The following is a 13,346-nucleotide window of genomic DNA, read 5'->3' as shown; positions in this document are numbered from 1 at the left end:
ATCATTACAAAGCTTCTGTGGTACAACTGGTTCAGTATCTTGGCAACCCAGTTCCAGGGGTTCACCCCACTGTTGTTCACTCCTGCAGGATTGCGCCCATCCTTTTTACCAGCGCCGTTAGCCAGATCCATATTGCAGCCAGATATTAAATTGTCCACGGCAACAGCGTCATACAGAGAAATCTGCTGAGCACCTGAACTCTCCTTCATGATGACCGGGGGAACCAACAACAACTTCAACACCCAATGTTCCTAGGAGCTTGTCTGTTTGGGGATTCAGAACACCCTGGATCCCTGTTTTCCCACTCTTCCCACCTTTACCTTGTGAGAACATTTGCGGGATAGTGCATTTTGCGGGACTGACCATGCTCATAGACTTACCACGGGCACAGCTCTGGCCTTTATTTGTTTTACCATTGAGAATAGAGGCCTTCTTATGGCTCAGCGGCTCCGCGGTTTTTCCTACCGTTCCGGAGACAGTTCCAACAGCTGCCACTGTAGCAGCAGCGGTAGCACCATCAGCCAGGGCCTGGGCTTTCCCTCTAGCTCCTTTAGGCGGCATTATCGGTGTTCTGCAATATCCTGTTCTGGATTCTCCAGTAGTTTTGCCTGCAACAGTTGCTGCTGCTCGGCTCGGCGTCTACGCCCGGCCCCTTGCGGCTACAATGTATCCAAGTCGGATTTTGCTGAGATAACCTGAACATGCCAATAGTACCAGGACTGAGCTTCGCACACCTCGGTAAGTGCTCAGACCCACTTTCACCCTCATGTCCTCTCACTATCCACAGCACATCATCTTCACTGGTGTAGGAGGACAGGGCTACCATCTCACATGACTGAGCTGGCAGCCGCCATCTTGCCTCTGTCAAATGATATTCTATATGTAATATTCTGATATATAGTTCTGTTGATTTCTACATTCCCACCCACTGTAAAACTAAGACAGTGTTCTCGTTATAAGAGCTGCTATATTTCTTGTAACTCCCATGATATCCCCAATCCAACAAAATCCCTTCTATTTCCTTTGGGTAACTGATTAGACTTTTTCATGTCAGTAATATCTTGTTTTTTTTGTGCCCCATTGCGTCTCCCATGCACTACTTCTGCCAGGCTCTCTACTCACATCCATTGTGGCGACAAGTTAATCATCCTGTGCAACATTTTTCAGATACTTTGAGAGAGCCATCTGCCCTGTTAACCATTCAATCGCATCACTGCTAGTTTCCATAGCGGCTGCAGACCATGATGGAACTATCTGGAATACAAAAGTTCTGGCTGAATGATCAGAAGTAATTCTGCTTTGCCCTGAAGGTTCTGAGGTTTTCCAAGACTGAATGAATGATCACCATCTGTCGGTGAGAACCTGTTGCTTACCGAGTCCGTCAAGATGCTATCCAGAGTGTCAGCAGTCACCAACATGTTGCTCATTGTCACCTCCCTTTGAGTGATGGTAGTATACATACAATGTACAATGGTTAGTTCCTGCTGGAGTGTTAACTGGAAGAAAAAGTAAATTTCATACATGTGATTAACAGAGTCAATCTGGAACATTCACAAACAAACTGCAAAATGCTTATCTCAAAACCTTTGTCTGAAGACCTCTGCCTCCACCTCTCTTATCTTTACTACAAGATCTTTGCCCTACACATACAACTATAATTTTGTACTACCCGTGGGAGGGATGGGAGTGAGTGGCTGGAAAACAGGTAATAGTTATTACTAAATGGGAGAGCTTTAGGTAAAGGTAGATTGGGTATATATATTCATTAAAAACTAAAGGTTATAGGGAGGTTACAGTTAGGTTCAGATTTTCCACACTCAAAACCATAGAAACCATAGAAATTCAACAGTTATAGCTAGAGTTATCTCAAGTAACTTTAACTTGTGCCTAAGGTAATTATAACTCAACCCCGCCATGAACTGTTATCTCATCAACAATTTGACAGCAAATGTTGCACTGATATTATCAATAATATCAGAGAAGATGTCACAAGTGAAGTAAAATGTGAGGTGCATGGTGACCTTGCGAGTTATAGTTGCCTTAGGGCACAAGGTATAGTTACACCCCATTAGTAACAGTGCCGGGCCATTGGGAATGGGGTCCCTAGGGCTTGAATCAGCCCGGGGAGGGGGTCTGCGTGCCCCCTCACCCTTCTTACCTTTATCTGTACCCCAGAAGATGGAGTCCGAGGCTGAAAACGGTAAGGGGCCTATGTGCTGCCCTCTCAATATTTTATAAAGCTGGGCCCCGGGAAATGGGGACATCAGGGTTGGCTCATCCTTGGGAAGTGGGCCACGTACTCCCCTGACCTATATGCATATACAAAAATTGATGTGCCCTCAAGTAATACAACTGGTGCTATGTAAAGCGCTTTGATACCCGATTCGGGTCAAGTTCGCGCTATATAAAACTCTGTAAAAAAAAAAAACATGGGACCTTACACGCCCAGGGAATTAAAGAAAACAAGCACAGGAGACTGTACTTGTTTTTTTTTTTTGATTTGGCCACAGATCCTCTGGAAAATCAGAGAAAATTTTAAATCTAAAATTTTTTGCCCAGACACGGTTACCTGGGGCCCCCCGCAACCAGTCCTAGGGGGTCAGAGTATTCCTACCCCGCCCAATTGCATTTTTTTCCTGTTTTTTTTGTGAGTCAGGCCAAGTCCTGAGTCCCAAGATGTCTACCACTACTTTCTAGTAGAAGTGTTGGCAGCCAATCAGATCTCACTATGAGAACTGTCGGATCTGCAGAACCACTGCGTCTCTATATATACATATATATTTGTTTTACTTAAAAACTACTGAACAGATTTAAACCAAATTATGAGAGCATGCTTTCTGTCAAATTTGGTGTAATTCCATTCAGAGTTCGGGCTATAGTTACGTTCAAAATTCCTATGGGAAATTACATGAGGAAAAGTTGTTTTGGGTCCTCCTACCTAATGGCAACTGCTAGTAGGTGATTTAAAAATATATGTAAATAAACAAACAAAGGATCCCTATACTCTCAGTCCTTCTTGCAATGGTTGTCTCTTCAGATTTCAAGCCGTGCAGTGTCTCTGGGCATTTTTTGTTGCTCAAGTGAATATGGAGAGTGGATAGTCTATAGATAGATCTATTATTCACTATAAAAACAAAGGGTACAGGAACGTTATAGTTAGGCTCAGATTCCACTTATACAAAATCTGATCTAACTATAACTTACGGGCCCGCAATGCACTGTTTATTACCTCACATATTACATCACTCATGACATGGCCAGTGACATCACTGAGGACATCACTAATGACATTATCCACAGAACTACTCACACACCCTCTCACACTCCTATATAACCTCTCATGCACCCACTCACACACCCACACAATCACTCACAGACCCATACAAGTACTCACACAACCACTTACTCATCAATAAAGCCACTCACACACCCACTTATAGTGAAGATTCGTCAAACTACGCCAAAGATATAAACAAGTTACAAAACCCTTTTCCTATGGAAACATGGTCCAATTGTCCAAACTATAACTACCTACTGGCGTCCGCCAGTAGGTAACATGGCATACATCTATATATACATATTGTCAGCATACAAATATTTATTCTGCTATATCACAACCGTACAAGAACATAAAATGACATGTTTATAAAATAGTAAAAACTAGTGGGCTTAACATTTTTTAAAGAAATACGAATGTGTCAACAGTAACAATACATTATATAATCTCATGCATCACATCAAGGTTAATCAGGTCTAGATTGTCTTGATCTCAAAGCAGCATGTAGAAAGCATGAAACAGCAAAAAGATAATGCTTGATCATCAGACGCTGCAGATACATAAGTGCCAGGTATTCTTGTGAGAAGTTCAGAACTTTCAGTAACGGGAAAAGGAACTGCTTCCTAGGCAGGCTCAAATATTTGCAAAACAAAATGTAGGGTAGCCTGTGGAGACATATTGTTGCATCCACAGGGCCCTAAGTGCCTGAAAGAGACTGACCACTAGATGTGGTCAAAAGATGGTGTAGCACATTAACTGTAGGAACTAGGGTCACCAGTTCCCCGGGGGTAGCCTGGCACGAGCAGGTTGGCACCCGAAAGCTCAGGTGTTAAGTGACTACACAGCACACGCATCCACTGAGACAATAAGTGCACACAAGGACATAGACCACACCAGTTACGTTTGATTCAAATTAATAAGCTTTTATATAAGATTAGAATCAGGGCAATCAAAAATTCACAGTAGCAATACCTTATTAGTTTCCCTTAAAAGCACATGTGTCTCATCACTCGGCAATAAATACTAATATGAATAAATATTAAATATTAGATAACCGTGGGCTTGGCAACAACCTTGCTCCTAATCAGCACCTGCAAGGAAATCTTTATAAAGACATTCAAATAACATTGCATCAAGCATCAATAACCATTTCTTCATGTAAGCAACCATCTCATTTAGTGACTAAAAGCATCCAGGAAACTTTGCCTTGGACAAGAGTAAACCGTCCATTAAGTAGGAGTAAAACATTTCATTCGGTATTAATGGACGTCACAGTGAAGATTGGGCATCAGCTCATTAGGCGAGAGAACTGGGCATTCATTAAGGCACAGATACCCCTGTAATCAGCAAAAGCACTTCCTTATACAACCATTACCCTAGCATCAGGGCCTACATCAGCTGGCATTCATCTGGACCCCAGGCAGGGGTTAACCAATGTCTCGGTCCAGTTCAGAGGCCTGGCAGTCTTGCAGGAACTTCTCCCCCACCCAGAGTCATCTAAGTCCAACAGGGCCCAACCACGATGTTCCCTGGGGGAAGGGCGAAGTCGGGGCCTTCTGCGGCCTTCCGCCCTCCTCCCCTGGGGGTTACCTTCTATCTTCAGCCCTCCGGGGCCCTTGCGGCGGGTCAACTGGTGTAGGAGGGCCCGGGCTCCTTCGGGAGCTCTCCGGTGGTCTGGCACTGTGGGGGGCAGTCGCGAGGTGCAGCCGGGCTTCACAAGGCCCCGCGGGTGCAGCAAGCAGGAGGGGATCTCTCGCTCTCGTCGATCGCTGCTGCGGGATCTGCCCCGGGTCCCAGGCCTACCGAGTCTCACTGGGCCCAGGACCAATCATAGGAGACAGGGAGGAGGAGCGCAAGCAGCTGCCGGTTTCAGAGCAGCCTGCGGGGGCGTGTAGGCCTCACGCTCGACAGCAGGAAGTGGTGGAGGTGGCGCGGCTGGTGGCGCGGCAGGCATCCCCTCACCATGTGACAGGGGAGGCAACAGCTTCGGGCCCGGAGCAGCTTTGTGGAATGTGGCGGCGGCCCTCTCCTGGTCCCGGGGGCCGCCGAGGGGGTGATGAAGGCAGCACCGGCCCAGGGAGTGCCGGGCTGCGACGGTGAGTTCCGCAGCACGCTCAGTCTTTCCAGCGCTGAGGGGGCAGTCTCAACTCTAGCGCTTCGTGACAGAAAGGGGCTCTGGCCTCACAGCGCTTCGTGACAGAAAGGGGCTCTGGCCTCACAGCGCTTCGTGACAGAAAGGGGCTCTGGTCTCACAGCGCTTCCCAGGGGGGGCACAGTTAACGAGCGCTGGATAGATAATGCAGGCAAAATAGCCGTTGCAGCTATCAGGCAGGTCAGCGTTCTAGCGCTGAGGGGGAGGGGAAGAGCGCTTCTAAGGTGGCCCAAGTCACTTCAGGTTTAGGCTCGCAGTTCAGTCAGGGGGGGTTGGCGCAGAGAGGGGAGAGCGCTTGACAGGCAGATCAGTACCTGGTTGATCCCCCAAGATTCCTGGTTAGCGCGGGAAAGCTTCTTCTTGGCGCTTGTTGGTTCTGACGCCATTTGTTTGTAGTTCCTTGGTTTCTTGAGGGGGGGGGTTTGAGTTGAAGGCTTGACGGAAGGTCACTTCAGGTGGTCCCTGGGTTCCCCTCCCGCCAAGCCAGATCAGTGGGCTAGTTCAGGGTTCCTCACTCTACTTGGAAGGCAGCACCTAAGCCCTGTCACTACCAGTGGCATATGCCCCTGACTAGGCCCTACCGCCTAAATCTACTGCGTGGGTCCCCCGGGTCAGTGATGCCCCAACTCTCTACTCTGCTCTGACTGGAAAGTTTCCCTCCCTTTCCTTATATAGCGACAGTTGGCAGTTGGCAGTGGCAGTTGGTGTCACCTCCCCTGTTCTAGAAGGTTCCAGGAGCTTCCCACATTTAGCTATGGGCAGGCTGGCAGGCCTGCATTGCTACATTGTTTAAGGGTTCCAGCCAGCTCCGGGCTACTAGAGTGCACCTAAAAAGACCACGCTGCAGTAGCAGGGGTCAGTGGCAGCCATCTTAGGGGAAGAGAGCACCTGCACCTTAACATTGGGAAACAATGGGAAGGTGCCCAGAGACCTAAGGCCAACAAAAAGTAGCTGGGAAAAATGAGGCCAGGGTGAAAAAAAATAGGGAAGACCACCCTAGGGCTGACAGGTCTAACATGCATCCCCCCCTGCCGAAAGAGGGGAGAGCTACCCAACCTCTAGGGCGTTCTCATCACTAAGGCGGAAAAACCGGGAGAGACCGTCAGCATTGGTGTGGTCAACTCCGGGCCGATGTTCCACCCGAAAGTCCATCCCCTGTAGGGAAATGGACCACCTTAGCAACTTGGGGTTTTCGCCTCTCATCTGCATGAGCCAGCGAAGGGGTCTGTGGTCGGTTTGAATGAGGAAGTGAGCGCCAAAAAGGTATGACCTCAACTTCTTGAAGGCCCAGACCACAGCGAAGGCGTCTCGCTCGATGGTACTCCATCGCTGTTCCCAAGGGAGGAGTCTTCTGGAGATGAAGGCCACAGGTTGGTCCTGGCCATCGACGTTGAGTTGCGAAAGCACAGTGCCTACGCGTGCTCTGAGACATCCGTTTGCACGATGAATTCTTTCTGGAAGTCAGGAGTGGCCAGCACCGGAGCTGTGCACATCGCGCGCTTCAGTGTTTCGAATGCCTCCTGGCAAGCAGCCTTCCAGGTCACCTTGCGGGGCTGCTTCTTGGACGTTAGCTCAGTCAAGGGGGCTACGATGGTACCATATCCCTTGACGAACCTGCGGTAGTATCCCGTGAGGCCGAGGAAAGCTCGGACCTCAGTTTGGGTTTTGGGGGGCTCCCAGGCCATGATGGTCTCAATTTTGGCCGGAGGGGTTGCACCTTACCCCCGCCCACCAGGTTTCCGAGGTACACGACAGATCCCTGTCCAATCTGGCACTTGCTAGCCTTGATGGTGAGGCCAGCGCGTTGCAGAGCCTGCAGCACCTCCTGGAGATGCTGCAGATGGTCCTCCCAGGTGCTACTGAAGACAGCTATGTCATCCAGGTAGGCTGCTAGGAAGGACTCCAGGCCAGACACCACCTGGTTCACCAACCGCTGGAAGGTGGCCGGAGCATTCTTGAGCCCAAAGGGCATCACTCTGAATTGGAAGTGGCCCTCGGGGGTGGAGAACGCTGTCTTCTCCTTCGCTCCATCGGCCATGGCAATCTGCCAGTACCCTGATGTCAAGTCGATGGTGCTGAGGTACGTGGCTGCTCCCAGCCGGTCAATCAGCTTATCCCCCTGTGGGATCGGGTGAGCATCTGTCTTGGTGACAGAGTTCAATCCCCGATAGTCCACACAGAACCGAAGTTCTGGTGTGGTGCCCGGTGGGGCCACTTTCGGCACAAACACGACCGGACTAGCCCACGGGCCGCTGGAGGGTTGGATCACCCCCAGCTCCAGCATTTTGGCTACATCACCCTGGATGCTGTTCTTCACTTTCTCGGACAGCCGGTAAGACTTGGTTTTTACTGGCTGACTGTCCCCTGTGTCCACATCATGGGTACACAGATGTGTAATTCCACAGGTGCAGTGATGGTCCTCAGAGGAATAGCCTCTGGGTACCGAGTGGTGTGGTCCACTAACACCAAGATGAACCAGTGTCCCACAGAGGTCGGAGGGTCTAACGGCCCAACGATGTCGATACCGACCCGCTCAAAAGGAGTCCCGACCACCGGGAGTGGTTCCAAAGGGGCCTTCACTTTGGTCCCCGTTTTGCCACTTGCCTGGCAAGTCTTGCAGGTCTTGTAGAAGGTGTCAGAGGCAACTCTCATCCTGGGCCAATAAAAATGTGGGACTAGCCTCGCAAAGGCCTTGTCCTGGCCCAGGTGTCCAGCTAAAGGAATCTCATGCACCAATTCCAATAAGAAGGCCCGGTAGCAATGGGGGACCACTAAGGCCCTCGAGGATCCATGCACCGGAACCTTAGGCTCAGTGTAAAGGAGGCCATTCTCCAGGTATACGTGAAAACTGCCGGTCTCCTGATGAATCGCTTGGGCTTCGGCCTGTCGCCGCATGCCTTCAAGCGTGGGGCACTCCTTTTGCGCCGGACAGAATTCCTCCCGGGTAGGCCCTCCTTCCACATGCCACTCGGCAAGGGTCGGCAAGTCCCCCACGGGAACAACATCCACCTCCACGGACTCCGGGGGTACCTCCACAGGCTCCCCATCCATCACACGGGGTGTGTTCTCCACTCCATTCTCCCCTTCAGGACCAGCATTGGGTTGGGCCATTGTCTCAGGCTCCAACCCGAGTTGAGTTTCTTGCCGGGCAGCCATGGACCGCGTGACAACGCAAGTCCACCCTGGTAACCCCAGCATCTCAGTGTGGGCCTTAAACTCCACTTCCTTCCAGGTGGTATGTTCCAGGTCGTTTCCTAGCAGACAGTCCACAGGCAAGGCAGGGATTATCGCAGCTCTCAACGGGCCTTGAACTCCTCCCCACTCAAAGGGAACCTGAGCCACGGGATAGTAGCTCAGACTGCCGTCAGCCAACACGGCCGGATGGAACACATCAGGTACTACTTGCTCAGGGGACACCAGCCGCCTCACTACAGTGGTCATGCTGGCACCTGCGTCCCTCAGAGCGTCCACCTCCTCCCCATTGACCTTCACCCTCTGCTGGTACTTAGCAGTATTCCATGGTAAGGGCATCACTGGGACCATCTCTCTATCCCCAAGTGAAACCAGGGTCAGGCCTGTCCACTCCCCCTCCCTATCTAGGGGCAGCTCCATCCCAAGCGCTACACTAGCCACCCCAGGACTCTTGCCACATGTGGGGGCTGGGGGTCGTTTGCGACACTGGGCATCTCCCTTGTAGTGTCCAACCTCCCCGCGATCATAGCACCGGACAACTTTTGGCTGCTGACTCTTGTCAGGGTAAGAGGGCTTTGGGGAACTGGACAGAGGTGGGGCACCTACTCCTCTCTCAAACTGTCTAGTTTGTGGGCCTCGTGAGAACTCCTTATTTTTATCTCCCCCCTCTTTCTTCTGGGGGCCGCCCTGACCGCCTTTTGGGCCATCTCCCCCAGGGGCCTTGTGTGACACCCGGGTGCTGACCCAAGTATCCGCCTCCTCCGCAAGCTCACGGGGATCAGTCAGCTTGCGGTCCACCAGATGTTGGCGCAGCTCCCAAAAACATATATCCAAGAGGTGCTCTCTCAAAAAAAGATTGTACAGGCCCTCATAATCATGCACCCCGCTGCCACGCACCCAACCATCCAGAGCCTTACGGGCATAGTCAAAGAAATCCACCCAATTCTGAGTGGACAGCTTATGGCTGCCACGGAACTTTTGGTGATACCTTTCAGGGTTGAGGCCGAACTTTTTAATGAGCGCCTCCTTCATGGGGGAATACCTGAACTGGTCTGCCTTATCCAAGTACAGGAGGGTGTCCCTGACGTTGGGAGGTATATAACGATACAGGCCACCTCCCCAGTGTTTCTCAGGCACCCCATGGGTGGTCAAAGCCACTTCGTACGCCTCCAACCACCTAGCAATGTCATCCCCCTGTGTGTAGCTCGCGATCACCTCCTTGGGTAACCAAAATCTGGGCTGCTGTTTAACCCCTTGTACGCTGCCACCATTGGGACTTCCTGGCGCACCCAATTGCAATGCTCCCAGCTCCATTTCTTTAAGCTGGAGCTCGTGTGCCAACTTCCTTTCTTCCATAGCTAACTTTTTTTCTTCCAAAGCAAGCTTCTTATCTTCCCTTTCTCTTTCCCTCTCGTGCTCTAGTTTGGCAAGCTCCCACTTCAATCGCCTCTCCTCCCTCCTGTCCTCATACTCCTGCGATGACGCACTCCTCCCAGATATACTACTCCCTGCGCCGGAACGTCTTCCTGGCAACACATTGTCGGACATATCAATGTTGAGCAGGCCTGGGTCTTCTGGAGTGCCCGCCTCCCCTTGCGTGACTTGCCCCTCCTGTTCCCCATCCCCTCTCTCCTCTGGGTGGGCCCTTACCCATGCCCTCAAGGCGGTACGGAGTTCTTCCTTTGCGGCTCTCCGCCCAACCGGCACCCCCATCCCCAGACAAAATACCCTAAGCTGCACCACTGTGTACTCCTCCAGATCAGCTAGCTGGAACTCCATTTTGCCAGGTGGAGACCCAGATAAAATCAAGGAAAGATATTAGGACGTGGGTACAATACTGGGTCAACACAGGTCTCTACACACTCTACAGGCTAAACAGTGGGAGGGGTTAATTGAGAAAGGTTGTAGGCACGATAGCTGTCCAGTCTAATTGCAGCGCACTCTGTCCCACTGGAGGGTGCTGTATAGTCACAGGTCCTGGATCCCACTGCTCGCCACCAAATGTAGGAACTGAGGTCACCAGTTCCCCGGGGGTAGCCTGGCATGAGCAGGTAGGCACCTGCTCATGCCAGGTGCCTACCTGGCATGAGCCAGGTTAAGTGACTACACAGCACACGCATCCACTGAGACAATAAGTGCACGCAAGGACATAGACCACACCAGTTACGTTTGATTCAAATTAATAAGCTTTTATATAAGATTAGAATCAGGGCAATCAAAAATTCACAGTAGCAATAACTTATTAGTTTCCCTTAAAAGCACATGTGTCTCATCACTCGGCAATAAATACTTAAATGAATAAATATTAATTATTAGATAACCGTGGGCTTGGCAACTATCTTGCTCCTAATCAGCACCTGCAAGGAAATCTTTATAAAGACATTCAAATAACATTGCATCAAGCATCAATAACTATTGCTTCATGTAAGCAACCATCTCATTTAGTGAATAAAAGCATCCAGGAAACTTTGCCTTGGACAAGAGTAAACCGTCCATTAAGTAGGAGTAAAACGTTTCATTCTGTATTAATGGACTTCACAGTGAAGATTGGGCATCAGCTCATTAGGCGAGAGAACTGGGCATTCATTAAGGCACAGATACCCCTGTATTCAGCAAAAGCACTTCCTTATACCACCATTACCCAAGCATCAGGGCCTACACCAGCTGGCATTCGTCTGGACCCCAGGCAGGGGTTAACCAATGTCTTGGCCCAGTTCAGAGGCCTGGCAGTCTCGCAGGAACTTCTCCCCCACCGAGAGTCATCTAAGGCCAACAGGGCCCAACCACGATGTTCCCTGGGGGAGGGGCGAATTCGGGGCCTTCTCCGGCCTTCTGACCTCCTCCCTGGGGGTTACCTTCTATCTTCAGCCCTCCGGGGCCCTTGCGGCGGGTCAACTGGTGTAGGAGGGCTCGGGCTCCTTCGGGAGCTCTCCGGTGGTCTGGCACTGTGGGGGGCAGTCGTGAGGTGCAGCCGGGCTTCACGTGGCCCCGCGGGTGCAGCAAGCAGGAGGGGATCTCTCGCTCTCGTCGAGCGCTGCTGCGGGATCTGCCCCGGGTCCCAGGCCTACCGAGTCTCACTGGGCCCAGGACCAATCGTAGGAGACAGGGAGGAGGCGCGCAAAAAGCTGCCGGTTTCAGAGCAGCCTGCGGGGGCGTGTAGGCCTCATGCTCGACAGCAGGAAGTGGTGGAGGGGGCGCGGCTGGTGACGCGGCAGGCATCCCCTCACCATGTGACAGGGGAGGCAACAGCTTCGGGCCCGGAGCAGCTTTGTGGAATGTGGCGGCGGCCCTCTCCTGGTCCCGGGGGCCGCCGAGGGGGTGATGAAGGCAGCACCGGCCCAGGGAGAGCCAGGCTGCGACGGTGAGTTCCGCAGCGCGCTCAGTCTTTCCAGCGCTGAGGGGGCAGTCTCAACCCTAGCGCTTGGTGACAGAAAGGGGCTCTGGCCTCACAGCGCTCGGTGACATAAAGGGGCTCTGGCTTCACAGCGCTTCGTGACAGACAGGGGCTCTGGCCTCAAGCGCTTCCCAGTGGGGGCACAGTTGATGAGCGCTGGATAGATAATGCAGGCAAAATAGCCGTTGCAGCTATCAGGCAGGTCAGCGTTCTAGCGCTGGGGGGGGGGAGAGCGCTTCTCAGGTGGCCCAAGTCACTTCAGGTTTAGGCTCGCAGTTCAGTCAGGGGGGGGTTGGCGTAGAGAGGGGAGAGCGCTTGGCAGGCAGATCAGTACCTGGTTGATCCCCCAAGATTCCTGATTAGCGCGGGAAAGCTTCTTCTTGGCGCGTGTTGGTTCTGACGCCCTTTGTTTGTAGTTCCTTGGTTTCTTGAGGGGGGGGGTTGAGTTGAAGGCTTGACAGCAGGTCACTTCAGGTGGTCCCTGGGTTCCCCTCCCGCCGGGCCAGATCAGTGGGCTAGTTCAGGGTTCCTCACTCTACTTGGAAGGCAGCACCTAAGCCCTGTCACTCCCAGTGCTAAATCTCCTGCGTGGGTCCCCCGGGTCAGTGATGCCCCAACTCTCTACTCTGCTCTGACTGGAAGGTTTCCCTCCCTTTCCTTATATAGCGACAGTTGGCAGTGGCAGTTGGTGTCACCTCCCTAGTTCTAGAAGGTTCCAGGAGCTTCCCTCATTCTAGCTATGGGCAGGCTGGAAGGCTGGCATTGCTACATTGTTTAAGGGTTCCAGCCTGCTCCTGGCTACTAGAGTGTGCCTAAAAAGACCACGCTGCAGTAGCAGGGGTCAGTGGCAGCCATCTTAGGGGAAGAGAGCACCTGCACCTTAACATTGGGAAACAATGGGAAGGTGCCCAGAGACCTAAGGCCAACAAGAAGTAGGTGGGAAAAATGAGGCCAAGGCGAAAAAAAATAGGGAAGACCACCCTAGGCCTGACAGGTCTAACATTAACCTTGAATCGTACCAACAGAAATCTATCCCTTTCATTAGATCGGAGTGAAAGGAAAGCTCCATACCCTGAACAGTTTTTAAAAATAAATGCCCCTATACAATGGGTTTCACAAGCTCTATGTGTTCATGTTGTAATAAGGGACTTTTGAGAAACAAGTCTCTCCCTCTTTTGAGTTCCAGGGGGTACGGGGACTAATAATTGCAGTATATGTTCACCCAACCCATGCTGGTAAAAGCTGCCTTCATATAAGCAATCCAAGGGATTTGATGCATGTTGTCAAGGGTCAGACAATCAGACAAAATCAGTCTATTTATTTGGCATCCC

At 51.5% G+C, this 13,346-nt stretch overlaps 1 protein-coding gene across 1 annotated transcript in view; it reads right to left on the bottom strand.

The window, feature by feature from the left end:
• Positions 1 to 1,140: 1,140 nt before the first annotated feature.
• The window catches only part of LOC144820256 (uncharacterized), a 47,681-nt gene continuing 35,475 nt past the window's right edge, over positions 1,141 to 13,346 (bottom strand). The window contains exons 4-5 of the mRNA XM_078677846.1: positions 1,374 to 1,496; positions 1,141 to 1,254 (exon numbers count right to left, since the gene is read on the bottom strand). Of these exons, the coding sequence (XP_078533972.1) occupies positions 1,141 to 1,254; positions 1,374 to 1,496 (237 nt within the window). The remainder of the gene's footprint in view (positions 1,255 to 1,373; positions 1,497 to 13,346) is intronic.

This window comes from Lissotriton helveticus, chromosome 2_1 (assembly GCF_964261635.1).
Source record: "Lissotriton helveticus chromosome 2_1, aLisHel1.1, whole genome shotgun sequence".
Lineage (NCBI taxonomy): Eukaryota > Metazoa > Chordata > Amphibia > Caudata > Salamandridae > Lissotriton > Lissotriton helveticus.
This window is presented reverse-complemented; position numbering and strand designations above follow the sequence as displayed.